This window comes from Pristis pectinata, chromosome 13, assembly GCF_009764475.1.
Source record: "Pristis pectinata isolate sPriPec2 chromosome 13, sPriPec2.1.pri, whole genome shotgun sequence".
NCBI lineage: Eukaryota > Metazoa > Chordata > Chondrichthyes > Rhinopristiformes > Pristidae > Pristis > Pristis pectinata.
Window position 1 is genome coordinate 37,431,932 of NC_067417.1, and position 20,539 is coordinate 37,452,470.

The 20,539-nt window shown below is 39.7% G+C and overlaps 1 protein-coding gene across 1 annotated transcript in view; it reads right to left on the reverse strand.

Annotated features, from left to right (window-relative positions):
* Positions 1 to 20,539, reverse strand: part of LOC127577482 (dynein axonemal heavy chain 5-like) — a 146,682-nt gene that overhangs the window by 3,374 nt on the left and 122,769 nt on the right. The window contains 9 exon segments of the mRNA XM_052028706.1: positions 786 to 938; positions 4,104 to 4,316; positions 6,975 to 7,190; positions 8,118 to 8,321; positions 11,092 to 11,297; positions 14,490 to 14,709; positions 15,091 to 15,336; positions 16,861 to 17,013; positions 20,274 to 20,395. Of these exon segments, the coding sequence (XP_051884666.1) occupies positions 786 to 938; positions 4,104 to 4,316; positions 6,975 to 7,190; positions 8,118 to 8,321; positions 11,092 to 11,297; positions 14,490 to 14,709; positions 15,091 to 15,336; positions 16,861 to 17,013; positions 20,274 to 20,395 (1,733 nt within the window).

Here is a 20,539-nt window from a genome sequence, read left to right on the forward strand (position 1 = left end):
AGTCATACAGGGCATTTCTAACCCTGAATGCTAAAAGGCTTTGATTTGACATGGGAAAGTTTGGAAGTGCTTTTGTAAGACCTGAACTGTAGTTAAATTATACCATTCACAAACAAAAATCCTAGCACTTTCTTACTGACCTGGAATCACAGCATGTTATCACTAAGTCACTGTGGTTAAGACATTGTGTTTTACTGGCACCACCCACGCCAAGCTCGTGCAGACACTCGTGATACTCCCCTTCCCTTTAACTTTTTTAAAGGACTCAAGGTAGCAAGGAAAGAATTTTACAAAAATTTATAATTAACTGTTTACACATTGTGGAATGATAAATACTCTCAGCTTGGGCAGTTAGTAACATTCCTGCCTCTGCTTCAGGGAGCACTATGTTGTTGCAGGCAGTGTACTTTGGATGGGAAGTGAAACTGAGGCTCTGCAGGTCTGTTGGGTGATTCAGATGGTTGCAAAGGAATGCCACCTATTAGTTTGAAGTGCATGAAGCACTTGTGTGGTCCCTGCCCAATGTTTATAGCATCATCCAACACCACTAAAACCAGAGCGTCTGCACAGTTGGGACCTGATGAGGGTCACAAATCCTCATTCCACACTCTTCTACAGAAGATTCTATTAAAGCAGATCAGTGGGAGACATCTGGTATAAAATCTGCACTGGGAACATTGAACTGAAGAGCTATTTATTGATATGACCAAGCATCCAGAGCTCATCTTATTCCCAATAGTCTACTTCATAATTGTCTTGAAGTAAATTATGTATTATCATCTGACCTGTCTCATAGCTGTAAGAAAGCCTTGAGGATTGAAGAAACCTGTCATCCAAAAGCAATTTGGCCTCCCTTCAAATATCCAAGAGTGGAACTGACGATCCCTTTCCAATAATTCGGTGAACCAGAATCCCAGAGTACTTGAGGCCCAAGATGCCTTTGTAAAATTAAAAGAAAACACTCAATTACTGAATACCGACACGTTAGATGCACATTCGATTTCTTCAAATGATTCTGAACTATGCACTGTATACTGCCAAAGATAATGCACGACATACATTTGTATCAGGAGGTTTTGCATGCTGTTCAGCTCCTGAAATGGCTCCAAATTAATTTATACTATTTCTAAAGTATAAACTCAAATGCATGGATATTATTTCAATCAATTGTCAGATCTTGCCAAAAGGAATTATTCTGACCAAAGTTCACTCTCAGCACAATCCTCATAAGAAACTTGATCAGAACACCAGAAGATTATCCTTGTTTGTATTAGAGTTTGTATTTCCTATACCACATGCCCTCGTGCTTGATATTCATCAAGCAGAGTGAGAGTGAGCTTTTGTTTGGATTCTTTTTGTGAAAATGTACCAGTCAGTTGATCACACAAACAAGCACATTAAAAGCACACTAGGAAAGTCTACTACAGTGCAGCTGTATAAAGTAAATGGAGACAAGAGACTGCAGCTGCTGGAGTCTCAAGCAACAAACATTCTGCCGGAGAAACTCTGTGGGTCAAACGGCAGCTGTGGGGAGAGAGGAAGTGTCAAAGTTTTGGGTCAAAATCCTGCATCAAGACGGAGTGGAGAGTTAGCCAGTATAAAGGGGAGAAGGGGAATGGTGAGACGGAAGCCTGAGGTGATTGGTAGACTGAGGAGGGGTGAAGGATGATGGGCAGGTCGTACGAAGTAGGGAAGGATTAGGAGGTTGTCATGGGAACCATTAGGGGAGAGGTAAATGGCAGATAGAACCAGAACTGGAGGGGGAGCTATGTATATGGGAGGGGGAGGGGGCAAAGATGGCTGATAGTGGGATGAAGGAGGAATGGGAAAGGGGACAAATGAAAGGACTGGAGGAGATCAGGAGACAGAGAGAGGGGGAAACCACACCAGAAGGGAGGTTACCTAAAATTGGAAAACTCAATGTTTGTGCCATTGGGTTGCAGACTACCCAGCAGGAATACGAGGTGTTGTTCCTCCAATTTATGTTGCAAAGGCCAAGGATAGACAGGTCGGTGTGGAAATGGGAAGAGGAATTGAAATTGCATGCAACCTGGAGTTTGGGGTGGCCATGGTGGACAAAGTAGGAGCTCTGGAAAACTGTTGCCCAGACTGCACTTGGTTTCACCACATCGGGCGCACCAAATGCAGTGGACAGGGTTGGAGGAGATGCACGTGAATCTTTGCCTCACCTGGAAGGGCTGTTTTGGTCCCTGACTGATGTGAGGGAGGAAGTGTAGGGACAAGTGTTGCATCTCCTGTGGTTGCAGGGAAAAGAGCCTCAGGTCAGGGAGGGGTGGGTGGGAAGGGATGAGTAGGTCAGAAAGTCACAGAGGGAGTGGTCCCTGCAGAAGACAGGAAGGGGTGGGGAGGAGAAGACGTGGCTGGCGGTTGGATCTCTTTGCAGCTGATGAAGTGACAAAGGATGATGTGCTGGGTGTGGAGGCTGGTAGGGTGAAAGGTGAGGATTAGGGGAACTCTGTCTGTGTTCTGTCCGGGAGAAGCTGGAGTGAATTTGAATTCTCACAGACCATTTCTGACACTTCTAAAAATCTAGAAATCTTTCTGTCTCCATCGCAGGGGATGAACTAGTATTGACATTTATGATAAACCCACTGACTGCCACAGCTATCTAGACTACACCTTTTACCACCTGGTCTCTTTAAAGAATGCCATCCCTTTCTCCCAGTTTCTGTGTCTCTGCTTCATCTACTCTCAAGATGAGGTCTTCCATTCCAGGACATTGGAAGTGCCCTCCTTTTTAAGGAAACATGGCTTCCCTTTTGCTGGAGTGGATGGATCCTCCTCTCGCATCTCCTGTTTCTCACCCTTCTGCTCTCACATCACCTGCCTCTAGACCAACCACATCTTGTACCTACCCCATTCCACCTTCAACAGGAACCACTCTCTCTATGACTCCCTGATCTGTTCATCACTCCACACCCTCCCCTAATAGTTCCCATTATCACCTCCCTTATTTATCAGATCCCAGCACAGGAAGCCCTTTGTGTTCCTGCTTATCAGCCTCCAGCAACTGTCTCCACCTTCACCCCCCCCTCTGCCCACTTCACTCCATTTGCCTCTTTTTTTTTCCCCCTCCATCCATCTGGCTCCGTCTCCCAACTCCACCCCTCCCCTACCTGGCTCGACCTGACCGACACCCTTCACCTCTCCTCAATCCAACAGTCACCTCAGGCTCCTGTCACACTGTTCCCTTCCTCTTTATACTGACCGTCTCCCCTCTCAGTCCAGATTCAGGGTCTTGACCATTCCCTTCCTCCCATAGATGCTCCTCGACCCACTGCGTCCTTCCAGCAGACTGTTGTATAAAATATTGTCAGTTGAAAGCATGAGAAACAAGGATATAAGCACCGAGATTAATTTTGCCGAAATAATAAAGAATATTTCTTTACATTGTGATACCCAAAGTAAATTTGTTGGTCACTGCAATGTTTGAAAGAAGGGGCAACATATCTCAATTCAGGCTTCTCAAGCTGGCTGTTGACCAATCTGCTAACTTCCCCTCTCAACTCTCTCATCACTAACTGTACGTTTTACAGCCTCTTAGATTGCTTTGTGAGGTGAGTTGCTTCTGAATGTATGGCGATTAAATACACATGTACTCACTCATACACATCATGTAATATAGATTGTGAAATTTGCCTTACCTTTTGATGACAAACACGTAACTTTTGTGCAACAAGTCACAACATTATTAGAGCTAACTTTCATTAACCACTTTTACAAAAGTATTACCACCAATTCTTCCAGTAATCACTTACTATAAACAATAACACATTTAACAACTCACTTATGACTTTACCTTGATGCAGTATGTTGGTGAATTAGTACACCACATCATATAAAAGATAGGATGTGTACTTGTACTTGCAATCCACAAATAATTTCACCATATTTTTCAGGTTATTTCCATGAATAGTATTAAACATAGATGAAAGCATTAACCAGGCTAAAAAGATAATGTTGAAGGACAAATTGATCTTTGGTAACTGAAAACATTTTGCAAGAATAGCAATGCAGAAATCATACCATCACAGCCAACACAGAAGAAATACTGTGCCTAATTATAGAGCTTTTTTGCTTACCTTTAGCCACCTAGCTGGTATACGAGCATCGTGCATGCAGTTTAGTGCATCGCGCAAGTTTTCAGTCATAATAATTGTACCATCGATGGCCAGTTTCAGATCCATTAATGTGCTGCGCACCAATGAAATGACTTTCTGCATTCGATCAATTTCCTGATGAAGGAAGATATTCATTGGCTGAATAGCACCCATCTTTGCCAACCTGTTTTTAACCTGAAATAAGGAACGGGAAACTAAAATATCAAGTAAAGGGCAGTGAAATGAGTCATTCTACAGAGAATAGAGCAAATATCAGCAATATTGCAAAATAATTATTTATTTTACACATTTCTGTATCTTAGAAACCTGTCATACAGCAAATTGTTCTGAATTGTCGACACCAGCATAACAGAACAATGTTACAGCTACAAGCCACAAACAAGTCTCATTATTTTGTTATGGTGGCTGAAGGAGATGTGTTCACCAGAATGCTGGATAAACTAAAAAAAAGACTGCAGACACTAGAAATCTGAAATAAAAACAAAATTTGTATGGTTACATTATTTCACCCTTTCAGAGGGATTCTCTTTGTTTCAACCTTTGCCTTCCCCCACCTTCTCAGCCACCTAGACCAACAGGTTTTCTCTCTTTCTCTGTTCTGAAGGGTCTCAGACCAGAAACATTAATAGTTTCTCTTTCCACAGATGCTGTCTAACCTGCTAAGTGTTTGCAGCATTTTTGTTTTTTCAGCTGGATAAACTCCTTGCTCCTATTCAAACACCATCAATAACCAATGGATCATGATTTCAAAAATCATTTTCCCACCACAACACATCTGAAGATGTAGTATCCACAAATGCTATTATCCCTTGGCAATATATTATAGGGCCAGGGTGGAAATATGCAGAAATCCCCAGTTAATTCTCATCCAGACTTGGGCCCCAGAATCAATAGTACCACCTAGCATAATGGTAAATGTCTTTTAAGTTGTTAGGTGTAGACTTTCTCAACCTTCAGAGTTAAATCAGAAGAACAATACTGCAGTTTACAGAATTACCCTGTACCCTCCAGCCCCCAGAACACTTTACGCAAAAGATGCATTTCACTGTGTGTTTCTATGTACATGTGACTAATAAAGATATCTTATCTTACAGCCTTAAAGAATTAAGTTCCTAAAAATCATCACGTTAAGTGAAAATTCATAAATCAAGTAGACATTTCCCATTGGTTTTAATGTAAAATCTCTGGCTCTGGAACTCAAGAACCTCTTCAAAACAAAACCTAAACACTTGCAAATACATCAACATAAGCTTCTGAAGTAATAAATTATAATTTCTTATTAAGTAAATCATAAACTAAGGTAATAAACACATACATAATACACCAACTGAAACGCAAGACTCTGAGGGGTCTTAACGGGGTGGATGTGGAGAGGATATTTCCTCTAGCAGGAGAGCCTAGAACTGAAGGTTATCATCTCAGAATAAGATCTCTCCATTTGAGAGAGAGAGAGGAGATGATTCTTCCCCCGCCCCAAGTCACAAGTCTTTGGAGCGGTTCTTCAAAAGCTGCTGGAAACAGACTCTTCATTGAGGCTGTCCCTGGACACGCATGGGGGTGAAACATTACTATGAGCAGGCAGGAACATGGAGTTGAGATTGTAATCTGGTAGCCATGATCTTATTGAATGGCAGAGTCTCATGCCCCCTAGTTTGGCCATATTTTCCTGCATAAGCTGCTCATTCTTACTGGTTGCGTTATTCTATGAAGTTCTGATGTAATCTTGAAATTGGGAAAATTTTTACCATCTCTCTATCTCCAATTGGTGCCTCCCATACTGGTCTTGAACACATCAGCACTTTCAGAAGATCCATCACCACCTTCATGCTAGTTCATGTCTTGTAAAAATGATGCTTTATCGTCATATTGAAAGAACTCACTTGGCCTGATGTACCCAGGAGCATCAGACCGTAAAAGCTTGGTCTGCTTGTCTGAGCCAAAATAAGTTTCTTTTAAAGATAACTAACACATTTGACCCTCAGCCACAAATCTTACGGGGTACAGGGAATCCTGTAAAAAAATGGAAACTAGAGAAAGTGTAACAACTATTTTGCCCTTTTCTGAAAAGAGGCCAAAATATGTTGTAAACTCAGAGGTTTGCTTATTTTTCTAACCTTTATTTAGTATACGACATTGGTTAATTTAGAACTGAAAAGATCTGTTTTCAAATACTCAGCGTTTCCTGAAATACACCTAATATTTCCTCCGGGTGCTCCGGTTTCCTCCCACATTCCAAAGACATACTGGTTAGGAAGTTATGGGCATGCTATGTTGGCGCTGGAAGCGTGGCGACACTTGCGGGCTGCGCCCAGAACACTCTACGCAAAAGATGTATTTCACTGTGTGTTTTGACGTACATGTGACTAATAAAGAAATCTTACCTTAATATTTGGAGGATAATATCCTTTAACAAGCTAAAAGCATAGAATATACAAAACTAGGACAAATAGCATCATAAATAGATACAAAATAATGAATAGAAACCCCAAATTACAGCTCTTTTGTTAAATATTGTTGTACTTAGCTGAAAAGAAAATATATTTGTTTCAGAATTAATATTATGTATTCTGACCAGGTTTTTGTTATAATACTGAAAAGCAGAAATAGAGTTACTGAATATGCATATATAACTAGTTACGCTATTGTACTTGTTGCTAAGTAATTGGACTTCACAATGACATAAAATATGTACAATGTTTTCATGTAAAAACTTGTGAATTCCTGATCGGCACGTACTTATGCAGGGTGAAATTTCAGTTAGTCTCTAAGCACAGAAAATACCTAAAATTACCATTTTGAATAGAATAAATGAAGATTTCCCATGCCACTTACTTCATAAGCTATGTAATTAGGAGGTAATTTCATTAATATATCATCAGCTATATGGGAAACGACAGCCTCCCGTGTTTCTCCGTCCCCTGCTGAGCTGTCCTTTGGCTGGATGTTAAGAATTATATCAAGGACACCTTGAGCAAGTTTGCTTTGATAAGTGATATCAGCATTCGGGTGAAGGCCGAAGACCTCTGGTGTGTCGTACGCTGGTAGGCTCTAGTAAGACACAAAGTACGTTAAACCTACAGGCAGAATTTCCAGCTTATTTATAAACAGTTTTCTGTTAGAGGTTGGTGAGAGAATTTCTGCAGGTTCTTCAAATTTCAACATCATAACTTTGTTGCAAGTGCTGTGCTGGAGAAGCAGCATACATGGGCACTTGCAGATAAATGTGGCATTTTCTCAAACTGTCACACAAGAACCCATAAAGTTGCAAAGGAGGGGACAATTAAAATAATCCAGGCTGTGACTGACAGATTTGTAAGCATCAAGGACAATGGTTCAACAGCAGGCAAATGGTATTGGGGTACGTCATGACCCCTTCAAATGGTGAAACAGGGTCAATGGACAAAGTGACTTTCTGCTGTCCTTATGTTAAATCAATCATGTGCACCCATTTTCCAGATTACATTTTCAGAATTCTTTTTATCTATAGGTAAAAATCACAGATGAAAAATTAATATAGTTCCGAAGGAGGCATGGCAAAATGTATGTTGAAAAGCTTCCACTAGTGATTGTCTCTCGAATAAGGGGGCACAGTTACAAGATAAGGGGGTGGTCATTTAAAACTGAGATGCACAAGAATTTCTTTTTGCAGAGGGTGGTGAATTTCTGTAATTCTCTAACAGAGAGTTGTGGAACATTTTTGAGAGATTGACGAATTGAGGTCTTTGCGGAACTGGCACAGAAGAGAAGTTGAGGCCTGGGATAAATCGGCCATGAATGGCAGAGCAGGCTTGAGGGGCCTGGTGGGCTAAGCGTGCTCCTATATCAGATCTGATACAATTTTTCCTTTATAAGAAAAATGGATGATGTACTCACATTTAGAATACACGAAATTTTACACAAATTAATTTCTTTCTTAAAGGACTGAAAGTTACAAAATTACCTGATAAATATTCCTCTATTATACACAAAGCAAACCTGAATGTGCTGTATATATTGTTCTGGTGTAGTGCAGTTCGGTATGGTGTAATCCTTATAAAAGCAGAAGTCTGGTTTGAACATGTTTTCACTGAACCACACTTTAGCAAATGTGTTCAAAAGTCGCTTGTCGTAATCATCTGTGACACGTCCTCCATACTGGATCTCTCCAATCATGTAGTGAATTGTGTTCCATGACACACCCTATTAAACAAGACAAAGTTTTTCTGAGGCAAGTATATAATCTTGCAATGAATCCATTGCTAAGGCGCAAACTGCAGATAACAGGAGGAAATAAAATGCTTTTGGAATTACATAGTCACAGAAGTCAAATGTTGAAAAGTAATGGTAGACCGTGCAAATACAACATGCTGTGTTATACCTTAGCGTGCAAGATCCCAGTCTTAGATGGAACACCAGGGAAATTCACAATGATAGAACCATAGAGTCATACAGCACAGAAAGATGTCTACACTACCTGTTGTGTCCACCTACACAAATCCCATTTATCCACATTAGGTCTGTAGCCTTCTGTGCCTTGGCAATTGAAGTACTGGCCTAAATGCTTCTTAAATGTTGTGCAAGTATCTGCCTTCACCACTTCTTCGGGCAACACATTCCTGACTCCAAACATCTTCCATGTGAAAAAAATCTCCCTCAGATCCCCTCTAAACCTCCTACCTCTCACCTTAAACCTATGCCCTTGTCTTAGACACCCCCACCAAGGGATCTTGTCCCTCCTCATTAAGCAGCTCCTTAAAACTTACAACACTGACCAAGCTTTTAGTTACCTGCCTTAACATCCCCCATGTAACTTGGTGTCTTGGTGTCAAATATTGTTCTAGAAAGTACCATGGAAAGTTTAGTCCATTGAATGCACTATATAACCACTATATATGTGGTTGCAAATATTAGTTTAAAACCAACACATTAATTAATATATTTTCATTGAATCACACTATAAATATCAGTGCTTTCCCAATGTAACACACTATGAATTTTTAAGTAGTTATTAATTTTAAGTTTTGATCTATAAACCTGCCCTACTTTTTTTTAAATGAGCAAAAAATGTCCTTGGTGAGTAGGATTAAGGAGAACCACAAGGCATTTTACACATACATTAAAAGAGGGTAACAAGAGAGAGGGTCAGACCACTCAACAGCAAAGGAGGGAATTTATGCTTGGGGCCAGAGGAACTGAGCAAGATACTAAATGTGTATTTCATATCAATATTCACCAAGGAGAAGTGCATAGTGGATAGTGAGCTCGGGAGGGGTATGCTGATATTCTTGGGCATGTTGATATGAAGGAGGAGGTGGTGTTGGGTCTTTTGAAGAACATTAAGGTGGATGTGCGCAGGGCCTGATGGGATCTATCCCAGGTTATTGAGAGAGGCAAGAGAGGAAATTGCTGGGACCTTGACAGGGATCCTTGTATCCTCTTTAGCCAAAGGTGAGGACTGGAGAATAGGCAAAGTTGTTCCTTTGTTTAAGGACAAAGCCTTACATCAGTGGTAGGCAAATTATTGGAGAAGACTCTCAGGGATAGGATTTACTTCTGTCTGGATTTATTAGGGATAGTCAACATGGCTTTGTGCAGAGGAGGTCATATCTTACAAACTAGATTGAGTCTTTTTGAGGAGGTGATGAAGATAACTGATGAGGGTAGGGTAGTGGATGTCATCTATGTGGACTTTAGAGCATTCAACAAGGTCCCTCATGGCAGGCTGATCCAGAAGATTAAGGCATATGGGATCCACAGAGACTTGGCAGATTGGATTCAAAACTGGCTTGATCTTAGAAGAAAGAGGGTAGTGATGGAGGGGTGTTATTCTGAATGGAGGTCCGTGACCAATGGTGTTCCTCCGGGATCAGTGCTGGGACCTATATATTATAATGATCTGGGCAAAAACATACAGTAGGTGGGCTGATGAATAAACTTACAGATAACACAAAAATTGGCAGAGTTGTAGATAGTAAGGAAGGTTGTCTAAGGTTACAACAGGATATAGATCAACTGCTCTCTGAAGCAAGGGAATGACAGATGGAATTTAATTCAGTGTTAAAAATTTATGAGGTCAAATGTAAGAGGAAAGTATACAGTAAATGGCAGGGTCCTTAGGAGCACTGATGTACAGAGGGATCCTGGGATGAAAGTCCATAGCTCTCTGAAAATGGCAACACAAGTGAATAGGGTGGTAAATAAGGTGTACTGCATACCTGGCTTTATTGGTTGGGGCAAGTCCATGGTGCAGCTTAGAAAACTTTGGTTAGGCCACATTCAGAGTATTGTGTGCAGTTCTGGACACTGCATTACAAGGAGGATGTGAGGCTTTGGAGAGGGTGCAGAAGGGGTTCGCCAGGATGTTGCCTGGAATGGAGGGGATTAGATAAAAGAAGAGGTTGAGCAAACTTGGATTGTTTTCTCTGGAGTGTCAGAGGCTGAGGGGTGACCTGATAGAAGTATATAAAATTACGAGAGGCATTGGTGGGGAGATAGAGTCTTTTTCCCATGATAGAAATGTCAAATACTAGAGGGCATAGACTTAAGGTGAGAGGGAGAAAGTGCAAGGCAGTGGTAGGGGCCTGGAATGTGCTACCAGGGGAGGTGATATGATAGCAACATGGAACAGACATTTAGACAGGCACATGAACACACAGGGAACGGAGGGATACAGACCACATTGAGGCAAATGGGATCGGTTTAAATTGGCATCATGGTCGGCACAGACATCATGGACCAAAAGGCTTGTTCCTGTGGCGTACTGTTTTATGTTCTCGAACACAACTGCATCACATCTCTTACGTGACTAACCGAAAGCAAGAACGGGGTTGGGTTTAGATGATCAGAAAAGAGGACCAATTATTCACCCAAGAACAAAGTATGAATTTATCAGCACTGCAAAAAGACCTCGATTTGAAATTACAGAAGTCATAATGGTCAGAAAGTCAAATTTGAGAACAGTGCTTTGTACCTTTTTTCCATCCAGATCATCAAGGTGGTTTTGAACAAACTGGATTGTGGCATTTAAGTCAGCTTGGTTGAACTCATAAGGGATGTTCCACCCAAGAGGTCCAAACTTGCGTCTTTCTTGCACGGTGGAATGAAGGAAAGCGACTGCATACAGCATGAATTTCCAGTGCGGCATGTCACTGACCTCAAGTTGGTCTTGGGTGATACCTTAAGGACAATAAAATTAAAACTGCATTGGTGTTCCCTTCCTTAACAATCCTCATGGTATGTCAGAATAGGAAAAGATGTCATAACATGAAACCTCTATTGTATTGCTGCTAAAGTGCAGCTTGTGTATTACTAGCCTGTATCTTTAAGTTTACAATATTTAATTGAAATAAGTAGATATCTTTTCAGTGGTCAATTAATGGTTAATTCCTCTTAGCTATATCCTTTATCCAGAGGTCATTTCGAGTGGGACTATTTTCTCAGTGAGCAAAGGGAACAAAAGATGGGTTTTGTCCATAAACTCTGGACAATTTTTATAATTGCCCTAGTGCTGTGAAAAAATTTGAAACTCAAAGCATTCTTGTATTCCAGCACATTTCCTGTGCATTAACCATAGCGAGTGTTAATAAAACCACACCTATTTACATTGATTAATCAGCATTGCATTCATCAGTACAATTTAAACACAGTGGCAAGGGAAACTGTCATTACTTTGAAGGAGTTTGAGGGTACTTTCATAGAAGTTTCCAATTTGAGAAGATTTAGAAGTGTCTTGAAGATATTAGTAAAGGAAGTGAGGGGAGAGATACTGGGAACAGAGAAGGAAGTCCAGATATCTGGAAATATTAGGCAAGGATGATCCAAAGAACCTAGGATTACTGCATATGTGAAGCTACTGATCTCAGGGGATTGAGAGGGAGGCCTGGTATCTAAGAGTTGGGGAAGCAAGGCCTAAAATTGGGATTAGTTAATGGGTATTGGGAATATTTGGCAGATCTGTCTCTGGGAGATAGAGGGAGAGAGTCTAATCGTCTTGTGAGGACAGATCCAAAAGTGAAGGGGAGCAAAACTGGCTATTCTTAAAACATAAAAATTCAGTCTGTCACATTTCTGCTCTTGAGAGTTTGACAATTATTCTGCAGTTCTTGTTTCTCTGCCATACCTTCTCACAGAGCAGTTTTTCGATGAGTAAAGGTCATCACGGTGAATAAAAGTTGATGCAAAAGGAAGACAAAAACAAAGAAGAAGAAATGAGGCTGTGTGCATATGAATGTAATTTTTAAAAAATGCACCATAAATAGAAAAATTGCAGTTCAGTTGTAAGATTTTGGTGTGAAAGTAGTTATTCAACAACTTTTTACTGGCCACACCCTTTCATCCTAAGGTCTACTTTTGAAATCTTATCAGAAAATAAAGCATGTTCTATGAAAAAAATACTGATGCCCCAACCACATCTAGTATCCATGTCACTCTAATCCCAAACCGATGTGGTTGACTACCAACTGCTCTCTAAAGCAGCCCATAATACCATAAAGTTTTCTTTTCAGGATATATGGATAAAAAAATGCCACCATTGATAGTAATGTTCACTTAACAGGAATATTACTTTTCTTTGTCAACATTATCAGGCCCATACAATATCATTAGTCCTCAGCACTAAAGAAAATGCCATAAATCTACACATATAAATAGACTGTTGATTAGCCATACTTCTGAGATCTGACAATTTCTGCTCATTTTATATCTCCATATGTACTTCCAGATGGGAAGGAGGGAGGTTTGGAAATTCTCCATGTCTGCTGTCAAAGTGGTGATCTGAGCCAAGACAATGTATGCTGAGGGATAACGCAGTATGAATATTAGGTGAGATTGGAAATTAAGTCCCTTGTGTGGGAATCCTTCAAGTTATGGCCAGAAGCCCTGAAATGAATTTAATGCTTGACTGAGTACACACATCATAATTTGACCCTACAAAACTACAAGCTGAGAAACCTTTTTCTCACAGCACAGAAATATACAGTGGGCCAGCTTGTGAGTGGTAATTAAGTTAAGCAATATTCACAAAGCAATTTTCAAAGTATCTCAGTGACCAGCTTTGTGGTCAACCAGAAACAGAATAATGCTTAATTACAAAGATCAATAAGGTTTTACCAAGGGAGACCAAGATGCCAAAGTATTAAAATCAGCTTAAGTATGTTGTCTTTGGTGAAGGTGTAAGGAGATTTTCGAACAATCGATAAAAATGTAGCAATAATGACTAGCAAAGGGTAGTGAGAATGCAATGAAAGGAAATGGAGAAATGACATTCAGAATTAGTAGGCAGGTACAAACGAAGAGAAACATATTTGGGAATGAGTTACATTTACCAACTGTCTTTGGACATTACTTTTTTTTACTTCCCATAAAATGACTGTAGAATCTATTGGTTAATGTGAACTCTGTTCACCATCCTGATACGAAATTAAGGTTAACTGTTGTATCCTAATCGGAAGTATTTTTCTTGTGTTAATTTATTTAGAAACCCCTGTAGATAAACTCCTATCATATTCCATTCTAAGTACTTTATTTCAAATGTGAATGGCAATGTAGGAAATAGTGAATGCCAGATTGTGAACTTGTAGTTCAAATTCCAATAATCTACATTTCATTCTATACAAATAATTAATGTGAACAATTTTAATTTAAAAAGAACTCCCAGTGTAATTTTTGTTTATTTCTTGGATTAACAAAGATTATTTAAGCATTGAAATGTGACAGGGTTTCTGCTCCTGATCACTGTCTATCCTTGAATCGAGTCAAACTGCACGGAAACAAACCCTTTGGCGCACTGACTACACACCACCTGTTCTATTCTACCCACATTCCCATCAATCCTCCAGACTCTAATATTCACCTACAATTGAGTGCAATTTACAGTGGACAGTTAACCTACCAACCCAAATCTCTTGGGTTATGGAGGGCTATTGGGAAACTGAAACAGAAGAGGAGATGAGCCTGGGCAGATCAGACTGAATAGTGGGGCAGTTCAAAGGGATGAGTAGCTACTCCTGTCTGATTTCCCCATGTTCTTATCTTCTTATTTCCAGCTGTTGTGCCTGTTTGGTCTGAGTGTGTGAACTTTGGGAGAGGACATGCTTGGGATGCAAAGTCCCTTCTCCCAATGATGATTGCCATCTTGACTCTCATCGGAAGAACTGAGATTTAGGTGAAATGATAGATGGGTATCCAGACCTGGCGAAAACATCTGACCGAATAATTTCAGAGGAGAAGAAGACAGGAAGTCAATTAAAACATTTCTTCAGTCTTAATCCGTTTCCAGTCTGAATCTGTTTCCAGTTTTTATCTGCTCACAGTCACATGAAATCATTAAAACAGAGCTGCAGGTGCTAAGCTAGTAAATGACTTTTCTACCTGAATAAGTGCGTTTCAGTCCAGCTTTTAATCCTTGCGGTGGTTCATAGGTAAACTTTATCGACATTTGCAGCAAAGTAATAGGGAACTGCTTGTGGACCTCAGTAGTTATCCACAGTCGGAATGAGTCCTGAATCGTCTCAGTTTCTGTAATTGTATCCATCAATTCGTCCATGAAATCCAGTCCGAGGTGGCAATTCTGCAGTAAAGCCCAACCTCCCTTAAAAGGAATCACAAAGGCAATTAACTTCATTGCATTTGAATTTTAAAAAACAACCAAAATAATATTTATTTACAGCATGGAACAGATAATAATGTATTCTTCATGTGTTAATCTTTTGCATTGATATTCTTCCAGATTTTTGCACTTCCCTTTACTGTCTGGTGCCTAGTCTCTACTTACCAGCTCTCATCACTGAGCTGTTAACATCAGGAGCTCATCCAATAAAAGAGATTGGAAATATACCCAATTCTCAGTGTCATCTCATGCTGAGGTTTCAATATGCCTTGGAACCACAAACATAGCTTCTATCACTATTCAAACCACAGGTTCATTAATGAGGAGGTTTGTACATAAATTAGTGATTCATATTCCTCTTACACTTGACATGGTCTGCTGCAGCAATCTGCGTGCATGTGTCTCTTGGCCCTGGCCCATGGACACATTGCGAGTCTCAATTTTCAATCTCTTTCCAAGGGCAACAATGCGGTCTGTAGGATCAGATCCCATGGAGAGGAAACAGATGAGAGGGGTCCTGGGGTCAGATTCCTCCCAGCTCTTTTCAAGATCCAGGATGACACCTTCCACGTACCTCTTGCCCATAGAGTCCATGATATATTTACGAGCCTGTATGTGGACAAAATAACTATTCAAGATTTTTTTACTTTAAAAGGCAAATATTTTGTATCCATTTTGTGGATTTTTTCCAATAAATGTTTATCAAAGAATCAACATTTTATCCAAGTGAAAATATTTCTGCAGTTTTCACTGTGCCTGAGTACAAGTGTAATGGAGTCCATGGAAATCATCACTATCAGACTGTCAACTCTCTATTAGTCCAATGGGCAAATGCCTCAAAGGGCAGTGAACCACATAAAGTATAGAGTCACTCTCTATGAAGAGTTGAAGAGTATTTCCATACAGAACTATCTAACTTCAGTCAAGAGGCATGAGGTTGTTGATTTTAAGAAACATGTGCAGATACAATTGTCACCACCATGACATTTTGCAGTATTTTCACTCTCCCCTCTGGTCAGTAGGTTAAGATTCAAGCCACATTTCAAATAATCTGGTCAACACAACAATGGAAGATTATCAGAAAAAAATATTTTTTAATACTTCTTTCATTTCTTACCAGATAGCCTCTGGTAAGAAATGAAACAAGTATTAAGAAAATCTTGATGAATTGGCATTATTTATTCGGACAAGGGAGATGAAAAGGATTGATGATACAGAAGTATTTAAATTCCAAAAGGGAACATTAAAGAACGTTAAAGAGTAGGATTAATAAAGACCCATTCCAAAACACTTTACAGCTAATAGACTACTTTTCAAGTATAGTCATTGTTGTAATCTAAAGAAATTCCCATTAGTACACAGCAAATTCACCAAAGGGCAAAGTGAAAAGGAGCTCAAGGAATAAATACTAGTTGGGACTCTGGAGACAGCTCCCCTGTCCTTTGTTGAAACAGCATCATGGGATCTTTTACATCCACACAGATAGGGATTTGATTTAGCATTACATCTGAAAGGCAGCCTTCTAACAGTTCATCGCTCTCTCGATACCGCAGTGATGCATCAGGCTGGCTTTCAGGCTCAAGTCTCTGCACTGGAACTTATGCAACAGTGTGCTACTAACTGAACCATTGCTGATACAGAACAATAGGGCAGAACAGATAGGAGCATATTGTTTATTTTGATTGAAGATATATAAAGTGATAGACATTAAATTAGTGACAATGACATGTAAGAATAGGTTAGACAATTATTTGAAGGAAGTGGCAGGGGATGAGAACAGAATGGACACCTTAGGACGAGGAAAAGCAAAGAAAACTGCAGATGGTGCAAGTCTGAAACAAAACCAGAAAATGCTGGGAACACCAGTATCCGTGGAAAGAGAAAGTGAATTCTGAAAAAGGGTCTTGGACTTGAAATGTTAACTCTGTTTCTCTTTCCATAGATGTTACCTGACGTGCTGAATGTTTTCAGCAGTTTCTGCTTTTATTATATGGAATTGGGACCACGGCGTATATGGCGGACGAATACCAACAGAGACAGACAGGATGGAATAGCCTGTGTTTGAGATATAATTTTCATTTAACTCTATATTAAAAACAATTATCAATAAGTTCTTATTTGCAAAAGCTCCACCTGTGCAATTGTTCTGTCAGGACACCAAGATCGGACTAATAAGAGTTTGCGAAAGCAGTCCAGGGATTCATGGTAACCATCAGGCATAAACACTTCCTCTTCTGGGGCATCTTTATCAAACCAGCTCTTCCACTGCTTCTCATTTCGACCAATCTATAAATGTAATAAACACACAGATAGGTGTCAATTAAAATACAATTCCACTCGTGACTGTCCTCAGACTAAATAAAATGAAGGCTCCCTAAAACCAAGCAGCCGTTAAGAGGGTGGATTAAATGAACTTGTACTGCCACCCCTCCCTGAAATAGTGGAGCACGAGAGTACCATGCATAGAAAATTAGCTGGACTACAATATAAACAGGGTAACCACTATGCCTGATGATTTAGTGTTGGAAGTACATAGCATCTGCAGTGGGGGTGCTAAGTCATACACTTCAACCTTAAAACTTACTTCTACGCTGTTTACATTTTTTAATGTTAAAGTGAATGTTAATCAAGAGAAACATCATACAGACCTTAAGAGACAAGATTCCACCTTGCTCCACGTAAACTACAATCTGCCAAATTCTGCAATAGTTTAATATTTTTTTCTCCTCCCCAAAGTATGACACCAATTATGGAATCCCTACCACTGCCCCACACAAGTTCAACCAACTCAACAGTTAGACTTGGATTCACTTCCCTCATTCCCACTGGATGCTCTCACTAAATCATCAGGGGTCTCATCTGTAGCTAATACTGTTCAGTTAAATTCACCTTGGCTGCCTTCAGAATCCATTAAAATATCAGAAATGGAACTGTGATTTTGAATTAAGTTAATCACAACAATTAATGGCATTTTGTGGAATGATCTAAGATATTTTTTACGTGCTTTTAATTTCCAGCTAATACAGTCCATTTTCTCTAGTCAAATTTCCCACCCTGTAACTTTTTAAAAAGAAATCCCGACTGTTAATCCACAGAAACCATGTTCAGCCATTACTTCGATATCTGGTAACACTTAAATCATCTGGTATCTTATATCCAACTAAATACTGATATGAAACTTCTATCTATATTAGTACTATTCTATTTTTGGAGCAGAAACCCTGAACAGAGACATCCCTTCTGCCACTTTACAAAATGAGCTGTATTTAATTTGCTCAAAATATCGTGTTATACATTTCCAACCAGGGGACAAAGTCATGCAAAACTGAAAAGAGTGAGAAAAAAATGAGCCATGTCTATTTTTGCTGTATTTTAGTTTATGTAAAATAGTACAGGTAAATGCAGATATTAATGTTATGCAGATTTTGTTGGAATGGATAATCTCATCCTGTTAGGCTTTTTGTGTAAGTTTATGTTTAAAATAAATTGAACAGCAGCTTCAGGAGCTAAAAGGCTGTGATGCAAATCTGTCAATATTGCATATTAACAGCTGTTATCCTGAGTGATTTTGGAATAGAAATTCTGTGGGTGCCATTATTTTCTTCATTAATTATGATGTTTGCTGTGCTGTCTTCTTCTTCTACTGTAAATACTGGGTTAAACTATAACTCAACACATTTTCCATGACCATATTTTCATTTATATTATTACTGTTATCAGTCTTTCAGGGGAATCCAATGGTTCTGACCACCGTTTTTCTTCCTAATTATAATTTTTTGTGTTGATTTTGATATCACTTGCAAGATTCTTTCTCCCAATTACTAGTTTCCTATGACTGCCTCTTTTATCCTCTCAGTGAAGACCCTGGTCCAATCTGGTTCAGGTAAAGCCCTGTTGGTGGACCATGAAATGGAACTTTTCTTTCTCACATTACTCTTTCAATTACATATTCAAATTTCTAAATGGCTCATCCCTATGTACACACGATTCAGATAATAATCTGTAGATAGTAATCCTTGACGTCCTGTTCTTCCACTTAGCTTCTAAATCCCTGTACTCTGCAAACAGTACTTCTTGTCTTCTCTTTTCTACATACATCCCATGGGTCATAAACACAGGTGTCAACATGGATCACAATGCCTGGATACTCCTCTTGTATCTTTGATATTCTTTCAAGTTTCTTCAAGATGGCCCTCACCTTAATAGGTAACAGACAATCGGGGATTTTTTATTCCGCTTATAAGGTACATTCTGCCTCTGTTGATCGATGACTGCCTAAAATTGCCACATGATGCTTCCTCTCCGAATCCCACATTTGGGCAGCCCCATAATCCAAGATCCTATGTTCTGGCCGATTTTCCAACAAATGTTTATTCTCATCCTCACAGACAGCAAACACATTGTCCTTGGCAGATAAAAGTTTCAGTGAATCTAACACCTTACGTGAACACCATACATTATTGGTTACGCCAAACCTGTTCTAATCCTGCACCTTTTTATATGGTGTGACCAAGGTCTGAAGCAAGCCATATAGATAATTTACCTCTCTTATGTATAGGAGACATCTCCAAATTTTACTGAAGCTCACTGTCTCTGAACCAGATGAACTTACAGAGACATCTGCAGTAGAATGCTGACAATGTGCTTCAAGTGCCAGTACAGTTCTGAAGATGTCCTTCGAGATAAACTTTCCAGGGTTTCAAAATTGGAAGTGGTATGTAAGGCACTACACAAGATGCACAGGAACAAGGACTAGGCTTAGAGAAAGCACTAGCAGGCACACATGGTAACTCTCCAGACTGTCATTCTTCAATAATTTACTGAGCTCCAGGCCCAAAGAAGCACTTATGTACATATGGTATGGAGCCTTTTGAGACACTGGTCCAATTGCTTCTGCACACCTAAATAAAAGACTGTGCATGGGCTAACTGGAGTTTGTTCCTTGAAAAGGTCTCAAGGTCAGCCAACAAGAAGTATTCCCAGAGACGGCAAAGATCTCTAGTGCTAGATTGCAAGAGAAGAGAGTCTGTTCTCTGCAGGATTGTACCAAACAGGACCTGCCTCCAGAATGATTTGACTTCTTGCTTTAGTTGCGATACACCTTGCACTTAAAAGGTGCAGGCTGACTTTAAACACTGCAGGCTTAGATAAACTGGTGCCAGCCACGTGCTTAAATTTTGACCTAACACAGTTAACAGCATGGGTCATGCTGGTTCGATGCTATAATTATGATAACAAGCAGACCTCACAAATTTCAGACATATTCTACATTAAGTTGAATGGGTGCAAATTTATCACATATTACAAAGCCAGCACCCATTTTGTTGCATTTTCCAATTTAGCCTTCAAAAGTTAAAGTTAGGAGCTGCAGCTATGACTTAAGGTTTACTGGAATGCCTGCTGGGTCAACCACATCAAAGAATTTTGCACATATATCATACTTTAACATTTGCCTAATTCTGCAGCCAAAGCTTGATAAAAAAGTATTTTTATTCAATGTATAATGATGCATTCAATAGTATTCAACTGGTTGTCTTGTACTTTACCTGGACAAGGATGTCTCTGAACTGATGAAGTTTACTAAGTTCAACCAGATTCAGCCAAGTCATGTCAAGAATCCATTTGGCGGGTTTATGGGGACAAGTTTTGAGGTCCAGAGAGGCACCACCTGAAATTACACAACAGGACATATATGGAGTCCAGAGTCAAAAATGTAATAAGTTTATCAGACCATCACTCAAGTAACTATAGGTGGACACAGTCTGGGTGACTACTTTGCAGAACACTGCTGATCAGTATGCAAGTGTGACCC